This window comes from Sprattus sprattus (genome assembly GCF_963457725.1).
Source record: "Sprattus sprattus genome assembly, chromosome: 19".
Taxonomy (NCBI): Eukaryota; Metazoa; Chordata; class Actinopteri; order Clupeiformes; family Clupeidae; genus Sprattus; species Sprattus sprattus.
Window position 1 is genome coordinate 17,163,274 of NC_137917.1, and position 18,462 is coordinate 17,181,735.

Consider the following 18,462-nt stretch of genomic DNA (forward strand, 5'->3'; position numbering starts at 1 on the left):
GACCAAGCTGTCTGTACAACGCTGACCAGTTCATAAAAATAGTCACTGTGGACGTTTATGCTTCATTTCAACCGGTACCCTAGTCCAGTTTATATGCGTGTGTAGTGTGTTTGTTCACATGCTACTTTCAAGCAGCAGAAAAACAATAAATATGACACATAGCATTTTAAAGTCACTTGAATTTATTTACAAGGATGTGAAATATCGATGACGCATAAGAAAAATATCCACAAGGAAACAGAAATACAGGCTTAGCTGCCTGCTAAGGGCAGCTCTGTGAACAGGAATTCAAACTACTGTTTGCACTCAGTGGGATCTGTTTGCATACGTCTGTCATACATACATAAACTATTTACAAACATTTCAGTGTAAAAGAACCGATTTACAGCTTCACATCTGTAAGAATGGAAGTTCTATACTGGTGGTGTCTGGTGCCCTCCTCTGGTCAGTTGGCATGCCTGCGTTGGATGAATCTGTGTCAGTAAGTTCAAACCTTGTAAGATAAAATGCCATTTAACTGAAATGTCACTGTGCTAAAAAAATTGGGGAGGAGTTTTTTTTGTGTCCATTTCTCTGTAATTGCTCATGTCAGTAACACACTCTTAAAAGCTCTTGTCATGAAGTGTCCTTTACAAGGCTTACCCCTCTCTCCACCTCTCTCTCTCTACTGAGCACACAAAAGCTCTTCATCCTGATGTATAACCTAACCTATGAGTCTTACCAAAATGTACCAATACAATCTCAGCACACGTCCTCATACACACACCCTCTCTCTCTCTCTCGCTCTCTCTCACATGCACCAACACAGACTTTCAAACAGTTTCAGCAATGACAGCAATCTAATGGGTTGCCCCTCAATATGGAAAGAGAGTGGAGAGGGAGGAGGCCATTGATCCAATCCCCATTAAGAGGTTCCAGCCACATGAGAGCAAAATAAACCCTCATACTCTCCGCATATTGAGAGCTGCATTAGCATTTGACACTGCTAGTAATCGCAATGGTCCCATCAGGATTTCAGGGCCATATTGCAAAAAGGCTTATTTCAACCTTAAGCTTTCAAAGCAATTAAATGAATGTGAAATGTTTTGCCAGCACTGGCAACTTAGCTTTTTTATGACGGTATGATACAGCACTCGTGTAGTCCTCAAATGGTTCATATCAGTAAAATGGAAACAGGTAGGCACCCGCAAGTAAAAATAAAAAATCTGGTTTTGTGCAGTCCGTACAGTCCGCAGATCTGTCAGACTGTTTCTTCATGTCAGGTTATTGAGAGTAAAAGAACAGATTGGTGAGGATAAAAATTGGATGGATTTCTTAGACGTTGCTTGGCAACTGTATCCAGAAGAACACAACAAAGATATCACTCCACCAGTCTGCATGCTGATGGATGGGGTGTGTTGTCTTTTACCATCTCTTTTTCTCTCTTTCTCTCCCTCTCTCTCTGTTCCACAAGCATTCTCTCCTTCATAGACATGCACCGAAATTCATGTCTCTTTCCCTCACACACAGTCACCCTCACAAGCTTTCTCTTTCCATCTCATACACACAGTTGTAAATAAACTGAAGACTTAACACTAAAGACCAAAGACTAAATACCAGAGACATCACGTAAGATTGAACTAAGAGCCAAAATCAGGCTGCATCTCATGTGAAATCTCTGGATAACATCTGCACGTCCTGCCCATTATACTTGGCTCTGTTCCTATGGTATTTCAATTCCCAATTATTTAAGTGACTTAAGGAAATTTGAAAGCATTTTAAAACATACCAGTATAAATATGTGCATCAGTGTATGTGTGTGTGTGTGTGTGTGTGTGTGTGTGTGTGTGTGTGTGTGTGTGTGTGTGTGTGTGTGTGTGTGTGTACGTGTGTGTGTAAATGTTTGTAAAAGTCTCAGAGTTCGGTCATCAGTAGAGTCCTCAGCAGTTTTTCTCTGTCCATTTTCAGATCCTCTGTACTACTACTACTACGCACACTTACATACACAAAAACACACACACAGATACACACAAAAACAAATCGGCACACACATACACATAGGCAGACACACAAGAACACATACATAAAGTCAGAGAGGGGTTGAGTCAGGTTGAAGTCATCGAGTCATTTTGTTTGTCTGTCCATGCATGCTAATGACACAGAGTTTGTGAGCATGCGCATGCATGTGTGTATTTGTGTGATAGTGCGAGTGTGTGTGAGCATGCATGTGTGTGTGTGTGTGTGTGTGTGTGTGTGTGTGTGTGTGTGTGTGTTTGTGTGTCTCACCTCTCAGTGTGTGCTGGCACACAGGGCAGTAGGTGTGGGAGGGAGGTCTGGTAGAACAGTGGAGAGTCACACGTCTCCATCTGCTACAGAATCACGAAGCAATCACAGACATGCTCATAAATACACACTTCCACCACATATGCCCACTTACACACGCATGAAAACACCCACACACGTATGCAAAGGCCCACACACATGGATGAGCACGGAAACATGCAAACACACCCACACAAACATACACACTCACACACGTCATTACCGGTGGGTAGATGGGTGGTTGTATCTGTTTATCCAGTGAGCTGGTAGAGCCAGATTTTCCAAAGCTGCTCTGTGAGGTGATTGCTGCAAGGGCCTCTGGGAGATCATCTTCATCACTATGGTTACTACAGAACAAACAGCCATAGGCAGCACGTAAGCCCAGAGGTTATATATGTGTGTGTGTGTGTGTGTGTGTGTGTGTGGCTTGTACATGTGACTTACAAGCTATACTGTCTGACCAGTCTTCGGCGGCGATCTTTAGGATTTTCTGATTCCTGAGACCTAAGGTGGATAGAAAAGTCAAGAAAATATGATTTAATACCTTTAAATTATATATAAGTGTGTTTACAGGTGTGTGTTTACAGGTGTGTGTGTGTGTGTGTGTATGTGTATGTGTATGTGTATGTGTATGTGTATGTGTATGTGTGTCTACGTGTGAGAACACTACCTGGCAGGCTGTGCTGCAGGGGAGGAGTGTTCCTTCTCAACCTTTGCAACCTAACAGCAGATAAAGAGTGATGGTTAGTCAAGTGCAAGTTAAATCATTACAGGTAGGCATGCTCTTAGGGGTTTCTGGACCCTAGTCTGCTCGGAGGACAATTTCTACGTCATGGAAAATGCAGTTGAATTGATATGATTTCATTCATTATTAAATTGGAGGTTTGAGAGAAAAAGTGAGAATGAAAATGTTTTTTTTCACAGCCAGATGAACGTCTGGCAAATAGAGGTCAACAGTTCACATTTCCTTCTGTATCTCAAAGAGATAAGATGAACCATAATATAATGACGAAGACGGCTCGCATAGTGGTTTCATTCAACATAGCAGATCATAATACTTTGTAATCTGCATGCATGACCCCCACCCCCCACCCCACCCCAATCAGCCCCGGGCACTGTCTGATGGCCTGTGGGATGACCCTGCACTGGCTGACCTCAGCTCAGCTCAGCGGTCACTCACTCACCATGAGGATGTTGCTCTTCTTCATCTGCTCCTCTAGGAGGGACGGGGATGAGGGGAGGCTCTTTTCAGACAAGGGCTTCTTCTCCGCCTGACCGTGAGAGTTTAATATTACTCTTATTATTATTATTATTATTATTATTATTTGTATTATTATTATTACTGCTGCTGTCAGAGCAGGATTGTCAGAGCAGGATTTGTTGGGGGTTGGGACTTGTAATGTCAGAAACAAGTTATGGTTGTGGAAATATTGCTCTGAGGCATACACTTAAAAAAAAGGTATTGATTTTTTTTTTCTCATTAAGAAGGACAAGCATTACACTAAGAATGTATTATTAAATTTAAAACAGGACAGAGCGAGAAGAGGGAATGAGAGAGAGTGAAGGGGGATAGAGAAAAGAGAGAGACTGAATTGGATCGAGACAGAGGGGAGGAAGACAGTTAAAGAGAAAGAGAAGGTATTAGTTTCTCTTTCTCACTAATCTGTCTCTTTTAATCCAACATTTCACCTCAGAAACTCTAAAATCCTCCTCTTTACAAGAACATGAAAATCCCCCCTCTGTATTAAAGAAGTGTAATCCCCGTTTCTGACCGTGTTGATGTTGATGTGGAGAGTCGGCCAGGGAGAGTCCATCACTGACTCCAGCTGCTGATGCTGCTGCTGCATGGGGATGGCCCACGCTTCTAAAACACACACACACACACACACACACACACACACACACACACACACACACACACACACACACACACACACAAACACACACACGTGCCCCTATTAACACTTACTCCCACCGTGGAGTTACAATAGAGATACATACACCCGCAGAACAACCAGACTCATCGATGAACACAACCACAACAGGGTGGACTCACTGGGCTTTGAGAGTGTAAGGCCTAGTGCTTCTTGGTTGCTGTAGATGTGGTGAGGGCAGTAGTGGTGGAACTTTCCGGAATATTCATTCTCCTCCATGCTGAAGCGCTGGGCATCTGCGCTGCTCATTGGGAAGCTACAAAACATCTCAACTTTTGAAACAACAATTTGACAACCTATTTCCTCTGGGGGAAAAAATCTGTCAGACCTTTTAAAAAAAAGTGCCTCCACTGTGGAAGTACACACACATAGAAACATGTTTATACATTTGGAGATCATGTGCTTAAACAACATGCAGTCCTGAGGATATTTACTATACAAGCGCTCCTGTGGAGTCGGCCACTCTGTCAAGGGGGGGGGGGGGGGGTTGAGGTGACAGGAAGTGTAAGTGGAAAAGCACACCAGTGCAGTAGATCAGTCTTTGCCAATGTTGTGATGCATTGTGTATGCTACAGACGGATGTGCATAGTGTTATTTATATTATCTGAGAGTGCAATGTGCATGAGATGTTTGCAGGGCTTTTTGGAGTAGCAGTGCTGTATGTGTGTTGTAAAGGGGAGGGGTACAAGTCTAGATCAGACAAAAAAGGCAGGGCATGCCCTAAAAAAGTAAAAAAAAAAAACGTCTTTCTTTCTTTCTGCTTCATTGTCAGAGAAACGATAGCAAGGCTGCTCCTGTTCTGCTGCTCACACCTGGTATTCATATACATTTTGTCAGCTTTAAGTAGGTCTTCTGGGACATACACACAAACTAATATATGTATGTGTGCTGATTATTAGGACCTGGGCAATCGAGAATGTGAACCTGGGGCAGACTGTTTATTTCAATGAATCATATCTGATTAGATTACCAGCAGCGGTATTTAAAGGTAGGTAGTAACAGAAGCAACGGCAAAACTGGTATACTTTAGAGACGCAAATGTGCACGTACGCAGACGTCAGCCTAGAGGCAAACAAAAACAGCCTGGGAATTTGCTGTCAAGTGGCCTTAAATTGAACTGACATGTTTGTCGATCAACAAATCATTAATTAATTTGTATTGTTTGTGTTAGGATAATATGTAAAATGCTCTCATTTTTAAAGGTTTTCCCTCCACATGTTTGTGTGTACAGCAAGTAAAAATCCACAGAGGTCCCTGCAAAAATGTTTTCCTTCTAACTTTGCCTGTCTGTCTCACCATCATACATCATTCAGACTGTATGGCATGAGCATAAAATACTATGTTGTATTCATGAAATTACAAATAAACAGTCCAACATTAACAAATACATATGTGGTGCAGACTATTACACAACATTGCATTGATGATGTTCATATGCACTGTGCTCTATTTTACTTCAGTCACACAAGAACATTCAGTAGTGCACCTCTAATTGGTTCTGTGCTGGTTTCTCCCTCCTCCTCCATCCTATACTCTCAAAAACATATAGAGATATTAGCAGTCCTATTAGATATCTGTTTAGGCCATTTAATGTCTAAGGGATTGGGAAAGGCAAAGTAAATCCGGGAAAATTCTCGACAGAAAATGATGTGCAATGAAATATGCATAATGGATAATGTTGAGTTATTAAGTTAGACTGAAGTTTATATTTCAACAATCCTTAATGATGGGGTTTGGACAGGGATGAAACACACAAATATCCTCCTCCTCCTCTATCTATTTATCTCTCTCTCACACACATTCACTCACACACACACACACACACACACACAAACATGCAAAAAGTGGACTATACAACATTTTCACTGACAGATATGTGTCTGAGAGTCAGGTCATTAGTTTCCCTTTAGTATTTCAAGGACTCAGAGAAGAGGTGTACAGCTGAAAGATTGTAAACAGTGCATTTGTTTATTAAGACAGTTACCACAGCAACAGCACTAGTAGACTATGGCATCAACGAAAGGGCTCCCCTTCATAACGGATTGTAAGGCAGCAAGAGAATACATAATTCAAAAAATAGAGTAAAAACAGTTGTCACTGACACATTCCGAATGTAAAACAGCTAAAATCACCCTATTTAGCAGGTTAATGCCTAATAAAATCTCAGATTCACGCAGGCAAAAAATGTTATAAATCCTCAAGAATATATTTAGACTCTCAGAATTTGATCAAAGAGTAAAGTAAGGCAAGTAAGTAAGATCATGATCATGTGACGCGCCGCCTCTGTCCAATCAGGGGGAGACGAGAGGAAGTGTATATGATGATGATGAAGATGATGGTCACATGATGAGAGATGAGGTGATTGGATCACAACAAGGCCACTTGGTGAGGTGACGCTGATGGCCACACACACATGCATGCATACACACATACACACACACAAACAAGCTTACACACACACAAACACACACACACTCACACACACACATTGCTCCCTCAGAGTACAGTCATTTGTTTGTCATGGTAAACCACCGACACACTCCTGTTGCCTCGCTCTTCTCTGAAAATACACATACACACACAAACACACACACACACACTTGAACATTAACAATGGAATGAAGGAACGCAGAGGTGTTTATGTGAGCATGTGTATGGCTTAGCGTATGCCTTTGTGCAGAAGAATGCCTCTATACATTGATACATATCCATCCATGTGTTTCAGAGTGCATTAAGATATAGAATTATGTAGAATATCTAATAGTAATACTGCTTTTGGATGAGCCAGTAATTAAACCACAAGAGCCTCTGTGATGCATTTGTTCAAAGCAGAATTATTGTCTGACACATGAATAACGGTAACTGGCATAGGATTTTCTTATCTTTTAATTACAGTGCGGATTGGTACCCATAATAGTATTAAAAAAAAGTTGAGTTTTTCTAAAAAGGCCCGGTATAAGTCTGATGTTTTGAACACAAAAGGGGTGACTGTAACCCATCTCTAATATTCCATTTGCACAGGCATGCGTACAGGTATGTGCGCATGTAGAGTGTGTGAACGAGTGAGTGAGTGAGTGATTATGTGTTACCTGTGTGGTGGTGTTTGTAGTTCAGGAGGCTGGACGTAAAGTGGAGGGGACAGGCTTGGGGGTCGTGTCCTCTGCCATCCTGCCTCCTGACCGATAGGAATGTTGTGTTTATACTGTTAAAAGAGACACATTTAAATCACTCTATACAGATATACAAATGATAATGTATAGTCAGCCGGTCAGTATCGGGAAATAAATCCAGACAGGGTGAACATGACCCCGATGTGCAGTGAATACCTCTTTTTAATAATGTTGTTACCGTTTCATGACTTCCGCTGGGGGAAAAATTGCTCTTTACCCAAATAGAACTTTGAAGTTTCAGGTGTTATTTAATCTAAATCTATCTCTACAGCAGTGGTGTAGTCCAGGGTATACGCAGGTATAAGGAGTGTACCCACTTATTTTTCAGTCAGCATTGCGTATACCCACTTCTCAAAACAGGGCATTTATCCTGTGCTGTCTGGGCTGCTTAAAAAAATTGCAATTTTAAGAGTATACCCACCTCTCCAGGGACCACTACACCACTGCTCTACAGATGTACATGTGTGTTTGCGAGTGAGTGAGTGAGTGAGTGAGTGAGTGAGAAAGAGGGATTACCTGACGTAGGCTGGCCTCAGGACTGCTCTGGTCACTACAAACCAAAATAATACAGATATCGTAATTTATCAAATGGATTGGAAATGCATCTTTATGAGTGTGTTAAATAGTACACAAGGTCAAGGTCAAATCTCCATATCCTCACATGTGCATCTTACCTTATATGTGGGTGTTTGCTGGGAGTGGTAGCTGTAGAGGAAAGAGCACATGATCTCATCAGTGGGGCTAACCCTGAAGCACAGTCTACTCTCATCTGCCACACACATCACAGCAGAACCGACCAATTGGCATTCACAGAGACTCAACCCAATCGGCCCCACACATCACAGCAGAACAGACCAATTAGCATTCACAGAGACTCAACCCCATCGGCCCCACACATCACAGCAGTACCGAGAATCAGCCCGATCTGCAGACCACACATCACAGAACAACCCGCCCATTAGCATTCACAGACACTCATCCCCATCGGCGCCACACATCACAGCAGAACCAACCCATTAGCATTCACAGAGACTCAACCCCATCTGCAGCCCACACATCACAGCAGAACCGAGAATCATCCCCATCTGCAGCCTACACATCACAACAGAACCGACCCATTAGCATTCACAGACACTCATCCCCATCGGCCCCAAACATCACAGCAGAACCGACCAATTAGCATTCTCAGAGACTCAACCCCATCTGCAGCCCACACATCACAGCTGAACCGCCCCATTAGCATTCACAGAGACTCATCCCCATCGGCCCCAAACATCACAGCAGAACCGACCAATTAGCATTCTCAGAGACTCAACCCCATCTGCAGCCCACACATCACAGCAGTACCGGCCAATTAGCATTCACAGAGACTCAACCCAATCGGCCCCACACATCACAGCAGAACAGACCAATTAGCATTCACAGAGACTCAACCCAATCGGCCCCACACATCACAGCAGAACCGACCAATTAGCATTCACAGACACTCAACCCAATCGGCCCCACACATCACAGCAGAACAGACCAATTAGCATTCACAGAGACTCATCCCCGGCTGCAGCCCACGCATCACAGCAGAACCGAGAATCATCCCCATCTGCAGCCCACACATCACAACAGAACCCATTAGCATTCACAGACACTCATCCCCGGCTGCAGCCCACGCCCCTACAGCCTCACACTCGTATCTCCACGCAGCAGAGAGGAGTGCCAGCCTCACCAATCTTAAGGACTAACGGTGATAACTCTCCTCACGAAATGACGGCAGATAAAAGCTGCATTAATCAGGGCTCGGCCCATGCTCTGAGACCGCTTAAGTATTCTCTGCACACTGTAGCTATTCTGGACTGTAGACAGCAAACATGATATTCTTATAATAGAGTGCATGCGGAGCAACAGTGTAGATCACCAACAAAGACGACATTTGGTTGGACTGACAGTGTAACTACATTCCCCCAGATGTGGCTACGCTTTGCTCCCTGGAAATAAAACTACTGGAGATTCGCAGATCAAATTGACCGTCTTGTTTATTTCAGTGAATCATAGCTGATTAGATTACCAGCAGCGGTATTAAAAGGTAGGTAGTAACAGGGGTAACAGCAAAACTGGTATACTTTAGAGACGCAAATGTGAACGTATGCAGACTTCAACCTAGAGGCATACACATAGTCAGTTATCATCTCTTTCAAAAACAGCAGTGAGGGGGATTTCATTTCAGATGCTCTCAGGGGAAATTCTAATGGCCAATATGTTCGAGCTGCTGGAGAACGTGTTTATGCGTGTGTTCTGGTTTAAGGGCTCCTATAGGACAGAGACAGTCATCACTTGTTATTTGCACTCAGTGAAGAGGCTAGAGAGGGAGAGAGAGAGAGAGAGAAAGAGAGAGAGTTTATGTAGAGTGTTTTGCTCTAGGCAGCCTCTGAGAGTGTGTGTGTTTGTGTGTGTGTGTGTGTGTGTGTTATACCCTTGCTTAGTGATTGGCTCCTGGAGGGGTATCTCTTGCTTGGTCGCCTCTCAAACGTACTTGTTCTTCTCAAACGCCCCCCATGTGTTGCCTGGTACTCAGTCTTCCCACTAAAACAACACACACACACACACACACACACACACACACACACACACACACACACACACACACACACACACACACACACACACACACACACACACACACACACACACACACACAGACTTTAAATACAGTTTCATGAACCTTTAAACTAAAACAAAAGTCTAGTCTTGTGTGAAACCCTTCTATGGCAAACACCAGAACTTCAGCAATTTTGGGATCAACAAGTCTACAGTGAGTTGGAGGTGGTTATTGTGGGCTCAGAAGTAGCCCATAAGCTGTGACTTGACTGACCTGAATCTGAACCTTGAGCCCAGGCGGGTGAAGTCATTGTGAGTGCTCTGGTTCTTGACTGGCTGACGGAGGCGGAAGAAGGCGTGGCTCTCCACTGCACACTTCCACAGCTGCTTACAGGTGCGTGAACTAGACAGCTCAAACAAAAACGTGTGCTCCTGCTCCCGGCCCTAGGTAAACACATGTTACACGTTACACATTAGACTCACACAGAGACACTTTCTGAACTCTGTCTTTCCTACACAGGGACACTAAACCCCGTCCTTTCAAGCAGTTAGCAAAATCGATAGCTGGTCAAATGTTTTGTAAATATTTTAACTTGGTGCACAAAAAAAAAACATTATCCCCAAATTATCAAGTAAGGGGTAATGGACGTTGAGGTGTCCTGTAATGCGAAGTTAATGGACAAGGTGAAGGCAAAGAAGTCCCTTAATTCCCTCTTATACCTCGGTTGTCACACATCTATTTAGGCATACATGTATAGCCCACAAGGTAAACATTTGGTTCTATTTAAAAAGAAGGTGACCCATTTTAAGGCCACAGACAAGGATAATGTTGGGTAGTTTGCTTGGTTACAATTGATTCCACTGTTGCTAGCCCAAATCCTTTAGCTTGCTAGTTATTTATGATTCTATGCTTGCTAGCTTGCCAACTTGCTAGTTCTCCAGGTAACATGTGACTTAACCACGGAATTCATTGCATTTACACCACTTGGCAAAGTGAGAGAATAAGTTTATTTAGTTCATTCATTAAATGTATTGCCTGACTACACTCTCTCGATTGATGGGCAGCTTTTCAATCAACCAGTATTTACTATGGTTGCTGTAGTTACCATTCAAAGTGTCCAGAGCATTGATATGGAACGGTGATTAAACTTCACCTGATCTACTTCACAGATTCATAGAGAATGGTCTTCAGGGTATAATTTTGGATAATATGCAATCATCACTGTATTTAAAATGTGGGGACAATAAACAGTAGTAAGTTAGAATTTTGGAGAGAATTAAACCTCTCATTGAACAAGCTGGCTATATGTGTGCCGTTTTTCAGAATGTGCAGTGTAAGTACTCACTTTTTCGTCATCCTCTACCACTACTAAAGTTAATCTACTCTTCTTAAAGTCCAGACGAGTAATTTTGGGCCTAAGCAGAAAAATAAAAGAATGTTAATATGATGTACTGAACACTGTTAATGATGATATGTATGTGAAAATGTGAGCATGTGTTGTCTACCAAAAGAAAAGGCCTATTTTGCTGGACGCCTCAAACACAAGGATTCCAGTGGGCGTTAGTCCAAGGGCATATTCTCCCCCATCTCGACCCTACAAACATAAATGCAAGCAAAAAAAGTCATCCAATGATAAGAAGTACAGAGGATGTAGTGCATCAGATAATCACTAGAAGAATATTTATGAGCATGACTCGACCAGCCAGTGGACATACTGACAAATTAATTTGCCATTGCTTCCAAAAGAGCAAAAGGCAACTAGGCATCTTTTTCTTTTTGATTTCCCAGCAAAATGTGTGCATACCTTCACAACGTGCATGTCGACCCCATACATCTCCAACCATTTGCACTTATTGAGAAAACTTATTTCGGCTTGAGATGGACTCATTCCCCTGCGGACACAACAGACACATTTCACTGTTTTAACCCCCGTAAGTGAAAGACAAGTTTACAAAGAACAACCATGCCACCACACCAGCACTTCTTGCTTTTATTAATTCTTAAATATTATAGGCTTCTCTTTTTGACTACTCCTAGCAGGAAAGTGCTGGTCACCTCATTCACAAACCCTCCTTCCCAGACGACTAGAAACATGCCGAAAGAAGACTGTATGCTGACTAATCTAATAATAATTGGATGATCAAGCAGAGGTACAGCTGTTGCTATGTAGCGGAATGATTGATTGATGGAATAATGGAACCTCATTCTCAGCTGTTTTTAGTCTCAATTCCACATTTTTAGGGGCATTGAACATCCAAACCTACACACCCACACACACACACAAATCCCAAGACTAATCTAAGAGTGGTTGAACCATTGTACGCCAAAGGTCAATTCCGTCCTTCAAGACTAAATTAAAAACACACTACAGTCGTCAGATAATCCACCGGTCAATTTCTCTCTCTCCTTCCTTCTCTCTCTCTCTCTCTCTCTCTCTCTCTCTCTCTCTCTCTCTCTCTCTCTCTCTCTCTCTCTCTCTCTCTCTCTCTCTCTCTCTCTCTCTCTCTCTCTCTCTCTCTCTCTCTCTCTCTCTCTCTCTCTCTCTCTCTCTCTCTCTCTCCCCCCTCTCTCCCTCAGTGTGTGTGTGTGTGTGTGTGTGTGTGTGTGTGTGGGTGTGTGTGTGTGTGTGTGTGTGTGTCTGTGCATGTTTCAATGGATAATCCACTGGTCAATGTGAATTAATCTGTCACAGAGAAAGACACAGTGTGCAGTAAAAAACACACACGCACGCACGCATATAAATGAATACATGCTCTCTCTCAAACACACTTGAGCTCATTCACATAAACACAAATAAATGATACCACAAATCTACCCAGCAATGACTACTGTCCTTCATGAGAGATCTTCACATCTCTAGTTTCAGACTGACTCCTGGCAACAGACGATCTCTCTCTCTCTCACACACACACACACACACACACACACACATACACACACACATACACACACACACACACACACACATACCTGTATTCCATCCACTTATGGAAGATGTCAGCCTCCATAGTCTCAGACTGTTTGGGGGAGAAACGGAACTCAGACACCAGCACAGGAGTGTGGTCCTGCGGATCACAATCCCCCATCTCACCTATGTGTGCATGCACACAAGCACAAGCACAAGCACACACACACACACACACACACACACACACACACACACAGACACATGTATTTTTACACAAATCTAGTGTGTTAAGACACACAGATACAGACAAGAGTGGAGGTCTCTTTTCAGAGAACAGAAAATAAACATCACAAGCTACAAACATACAATACACACACCACCTCACACCCTCATGCAAATACTCACTCTGTAGGCAGTATGCACCCAGCTCAACAGTCACATCATAAGGACACTTTAACCTGCCGGGCACAGATTAAACACAGCCCTTTATTTCTGTTTACACCACAGAACCACACTTTTGTCATATCATACAGATCTTTTTTATCAGCCCAGCTGTTCCCTTTGAGTCCTCTCTGAATCTGAGTGAGGTAAGCCGTAAAATTACACATATTTCATATAAGCCTCTACCAAGCTTAACTTTGTACAAAATTAGGTCTATCCTAATGTGCTTTGTCATATACTTACATAATCAGTTACAAATAAAATATCCTTCAAATGCATGTGCAAGTGTGTGTGTGTGTGTGTGTGTGTCCTGAATGTATGAACAATGAGTGTGTGTGGAAAGTGTGTCGAAGTGTGTCCCCACTCTTTAAATAGAACTGTGTGTTGCTTCTCATCAAATTCTTTTATTAAAAGATCACATCTCAGAGGACCGCCGACCCAGATCAAACACACACACACACACACACACACACACACACACACACACTCACCGACCCAATTCTGACAACAGGGGGACAAAAAGGCCTGTTGGACACTCAGCTCAATTTAGGAACAGGGAGCAACTCTTACACATCTGTGGGAATGTGTGTGTGTGTGCAGGGATATCTGTGGCGTGTGTATGCATGCATATCTGTGTGATGTACGCATGTATGCACATGTGTAATCTTACTTGCCGGACAGAATATCTTGTCTCAGCTGCAACACAAAAAGGTATCTGAAAAAGAAGAAAGAGTCAAACAACACTATCAGCCTCCTCTTGGTACACTCAAACACATCTGATTGGAGCCAGAAGGAACACAGGTGGTGTGACGAAAATGTATGATTGTGTCTGTGTGTGTCTGTGTGTGTCTGTGTGTGTGTGAGAGTGCTTATCTCTGTGTAGATTTATTTGTGTGTTTTACCTGGTAAACTCCTCATGCAGGTTGTTGGGTTCTGAGGAGTAAAACTTTACCCTAAAAAACAGGATAAATGGAGGACCATCTATAAAAAGAGCAAGGAGATGGAGAGAGAGCAAAAAAGTGAAAGAGCGATAAAGGCCCATACAGAAACATCACTTAAAAAAACACAAGTCAACTTGCTGCAACACTCTCCTCCTCACCCACACAGACACACAATGAAGACTTTACCCTTTGTATAATTACATAATGAATTCATTTATGAAAATGAATTAACAACCTGAGCTTGAGGACACCATTTACAAATATCTCTGCCTGTGTCACTGTGCCTGTTTGAAGTCCAGAGGGTGTGTCTCTCCCAGGGGTAGAAGAGACACACCCTTGGGGTAAAATCATAAACACACACACTCTACACAAGCTCTACACGTCCATGCATGCTAGTCACCATGGAGACACCTGATAATGAGCCCAAGGTCATAATGCACCTGCTATTCAGCACACCAGACAATACCCTTGTGTGTGTGTGTGTGTGTGTGTGTGTGTGTGTGTGTGTGTGTGTGTGTGTGTGTGTGTGTGTGTGTGTGTGTGTGTGTGTGTGTGTGTGTGTGTGTGTGTGTGCGTGTGCGTGTGCGTGCGTGTGTGTGTATGTGTAGGAGAGAGAGAGAGAGAGAGAGAGAGAGAGAGAGAAAGAAAGAAAGAAAGAAAGAAAGAAAGAAAGAAAGAAAGAAAGAGAGAGAGAGAGAGAGAGAGAGAGAGAGAGAGAGAATGAGAGCGAGAGAGAGAGAGAGAGAGAGAGAGAGAGAGAGTATGTGTGGTGGTCTTCTCACTTCTGATCTGCTTCTTTATGGGCTTGGTCACATCCAACCAATGCTGAGGGAGGCCGTACACAAAGCAGGAGGAGAGAGGGGAGAGAGAGGTAAGAGAGACATTAGTATGGCAGTGGAGCGTTTTGCCTTCAGCTAATTAAAAAAATGAAGGACGGCTCATAGAAATATTTGTCTCATTCTCTCTTTCAAACAGGCATACACTCACTCTCTCTCCCACTCTCTCCATTTCCCTCTCTCACTCCCACTCACCGGTGCCTGCTCTGGATCCACATACTGCAGTCCAAAGTAGTCCGATTCCACCAGGTCTAGATGGTAGATGATCTGGTCAAACAGGTCCTGGCCTTTAGACTTTTTCTATCCCACACACAAACATGCACAGACAGACACGCATTTATTAATAATAATAATAATAATAATAATAATTTAAAAGAGTGAAATAAGAAAAAAGTCCTCACAAGTCATTAGCAGACTATTCCCTTCAGAGTAACCTTTAACAGCCTGGATGTATGGTAGACTAAGAGACTAAGTGGATGAGTGAAACTACGTGACGTCCTGAAAATCATGGTCAACGTCTGGTATAACGGCTGTTGGGCTCGATAGCGAGATTGCATACGGTCTTCTAGCTACAAGTGTTACAACACACACAAAACACATACCCTGGCTACTATGCAGTTTCATCTCCTCAGATCTGAGTACTACATTAACCCCACTTTGGCCCATATCATCTGGCTCCCTTTCATTACCAGACTCGACTGTAATGTCCTCACATGGATGAGCACAGTGCCAAGTGCTCTTGCCTCATACTACAATACTGATCTACTCCAGTCCACCTTGCATTAATATGAGACCTGTCTATGAAAAGCATCTGGATAGTAAATGCTCTAAAGCCACTGACATTGATATGAGTGCTTACTATTGAATATTATTTGTGTCTCCACTCATCTCCACATCTCATGTCCTTCAACATGTCCATACAAAAGCAATTTTGAAAGCACATTGGATAGACTGCACTCACAGATGCGACTACAATGAGCACCGGGCTACAACAGGAGACGGTCTGGCTGATCCACTTACATTCCAGCTGCAGTACCTGCTGTGTTTGTTTTGACCCCCTTGCACTGAACATCCTCATCCAGACATGTATTGAATGTCCATACTAGCAGAGCCTATTGTGCTACCACTTCTCTCTCATGCTTCTGTTTAAACAACAATCCTTTTAAATGATGCTCAATTCTCAAAACATTTGAAAACAAAAAACACCAAACACAGGCAAATGGTTTTGTACACATTTGAGCATGGATTGGTGTACACTTACACCAATCCATTCTTTTGCATGAAAGTCTATAAGTGCTATATAAATAAAGTTTATTATTATTATTATTATTACTTAAATGCTTTCTGTACAGTATCCTGTGTAGTCTCCGGGCTTAACCCTTTTACGTATGAAGTGACCTTGGGCCATGAAAACGTATTATACAAACAAAATGTCTGGTTGTTATCCTAGACCTTTTTTTTCCTCCCTTTCTTTTTTCCTCTCTCACTATGATCCTGTTCAGAAAAACAGCCGTCGTCTTCCCTCTTTCTGCCCCTCACTCCCTGCATCTACCTCTCTTTCACCTTCCCCCTTTTTCCTTTAAAAATAGACTTGGTGTCGTTACAGGAAGGCTGGATTTGGGACGCACCTTAAGGGAGTGTCTATTATAGTGTGTGTGTATGTGTGTGTGAATAAGTTTGTGTGGACAGATATGACCAACCTGTTTAGTTATGTAAGAATATCACAATGTCAAAGAAAATAAACAAGCACAGAGCCCTTGAAATCTAAGAGCCCTGAAAGTTCCCTCTTATGTGAAAATGTACCCTGCAAAGAGGAATTCTGCATCCTGGGGTTTGAAGCACGCTCCCTCTCTCTCCTGACACACATACACACTCACACATGCACAATCCTGGCTGCATTCCTGGCAGGAAGCACACGGCAGGCTGGCAGGTTCGCTGGCCCCAGCGATGCCAAACTCCCCTCCACACACACACACACACACACACAGACACACAGACACACACACAGACACATACACACACACACACACACACACACACACACACACACACACACACACACTGATCTGTTGCTCTATGTTTTCTTGTCCGTGAGCGCGAGCCTACAGGTGATTGGCCGGAGAGGAGGAAGTGGGACCGAGGACCGGACCGCGAGACCATCTGTCCTCCACCGGAACCCTCCCGCGGATTCCCTGCCTCCAGCCAACCACAAACACACACGCACACAGAGACACTACACATACCAAAAGTTAATTTCAATTACTTAACACGACTAAAAGGTTAAGTAACCACTCACCGAGAGTTCCACGTTCACGTCTGAACCGTCCAGTAACACCACGCGACAGGTTATTGTTGAGGCAGTGCCCCCAGCCGCAGGGATGTGGACGAGGTTTCCTCCGCTTACCACAACGGGTGGATGTAACACCTGCTGCTGGTGTTTCGGTCCAGAGCCGCTCCCCCCTCGACCATCTAGCTCGTCCGCGGTCGTGCGGAGCCGCCGCCGTGAGCGCCGACTAAATGTCCTGCGCAGAAAACCCATCATCTTCCCCGCGCGACCGAGTACTGCCCCGGTGTCAGCGAGCCAGTGTCTCCCGGAAACCCGGGAGACTCCAGTAGACTTATCTCACTCACACACAGACGCACGCAGACAGCTGATCAGACGGAGTCACGCACTCGCTCACTCTCACTTATACACCTTGTAGTTGTGTTTTCTCCCAATCTCCGCAATCTTGGTGGTTCACCTGCTCGCCCCTGGTAGGCTATCCCGTGGAGGATTTGTCCGCATGTGGCGTTTAGAGAGCGGATTACAGATCTGCCCGAAATTTAGCTGGCTTGTTGTTAATTCCAACCGTGTGCCCGCGCGTGAGTTACACCTAAGCAGTGGTTTCTGTTCGCATTTCTCCTTCCACTCGTGTCGTGGACCGAAACCTCGCGCAGGTAAAAGTCAACCGGAGGAACTGGCCGAACGGCATGTTGCGCGCCTGCGTCAGATTTTCAAGCAAAGAAACTTTTTTTTCTTCGTCGCGTGCTGGGTCGGTATCGGCGAAGCAGCGCGCTCTGTCGGTTAACCAGGCGACAGTGGCATGCATGAATGTGTGTTGTTGAGTGTTTACATGATGTTAAAGATGCGTTCTGCTATTCGGTTTCGGAAGAGGTTGTTGATATTTGACCTCAACAGCCAATCAAATTACACCGTCCCGTCCGTGCGCCTGAAGCATCGTGTTGATTTGCTGTGATTGCTTATTGCTCGGTCCGAGCCACAATGTTTCAAATGTTTCGAACATCGTTTTTTTTGTAGCACAAATACTGAACGGACCGCTAGAAGACCGTGTGGAGCAATT

At 43.6% G+C, this 18,462-nt stretch overlaps 1 protein-coding gene across 1 annotated transcript; it reads right to left on the reverse strand.

The window, feature by feature from the left end:
* Positions 1 to 1,893: 1,893 nt before the first annotated feature.
* epb41l4b (erythrocyte membrane protein band 4.1 like 4B) lies at positions 1,894 to 18,129 on the reverse strand (the record flags this gene model as incomplete). Its single annotated transcript, XM_080857504.1, has 23 exons — positions 17,418 to 18,129; positions 15,317 to 15,421; positions 15,068 to 15,110; positions 14,247 to 14,325; positions 14,015 to 14,059; positions 13,309 to 13,361; positions 12,966 to 13,086; positions 11,800 to 11,887; positions 11,501 to 11,589; positions 11,341 to 11,410; positions 10,269 to 10,438; positions 9,870 to 9,979; positions 8,080 to 8,110; positions 7,922 to 7,955; positions 7,325 to 7,437; positions 4,358 to 4,491; positions 4,074 to 4,165; positions 3,486 to 3,572; positions 2,972 to 3,021; positions 2,746 to 2,805; positions 2,525 to 2,648; positions 2,266 to 2,348; positions 1,894 to 1,975 (listed from the first exon to the last, which is right to left on the reverse strand). The coding sequence occupies exons 1-23, from the start codon at positions 17,661 to 17,663 to the stop codon at positions 1,894 to 1,896; spliced, it is 2,109 nt and encodes a 702-aa protein (XP_080713630.1). The 5' UTR covers positions 17,664 to 18,129.
* Positions 18,130 to 18,462: the final 333 nt, after the last annotated feature.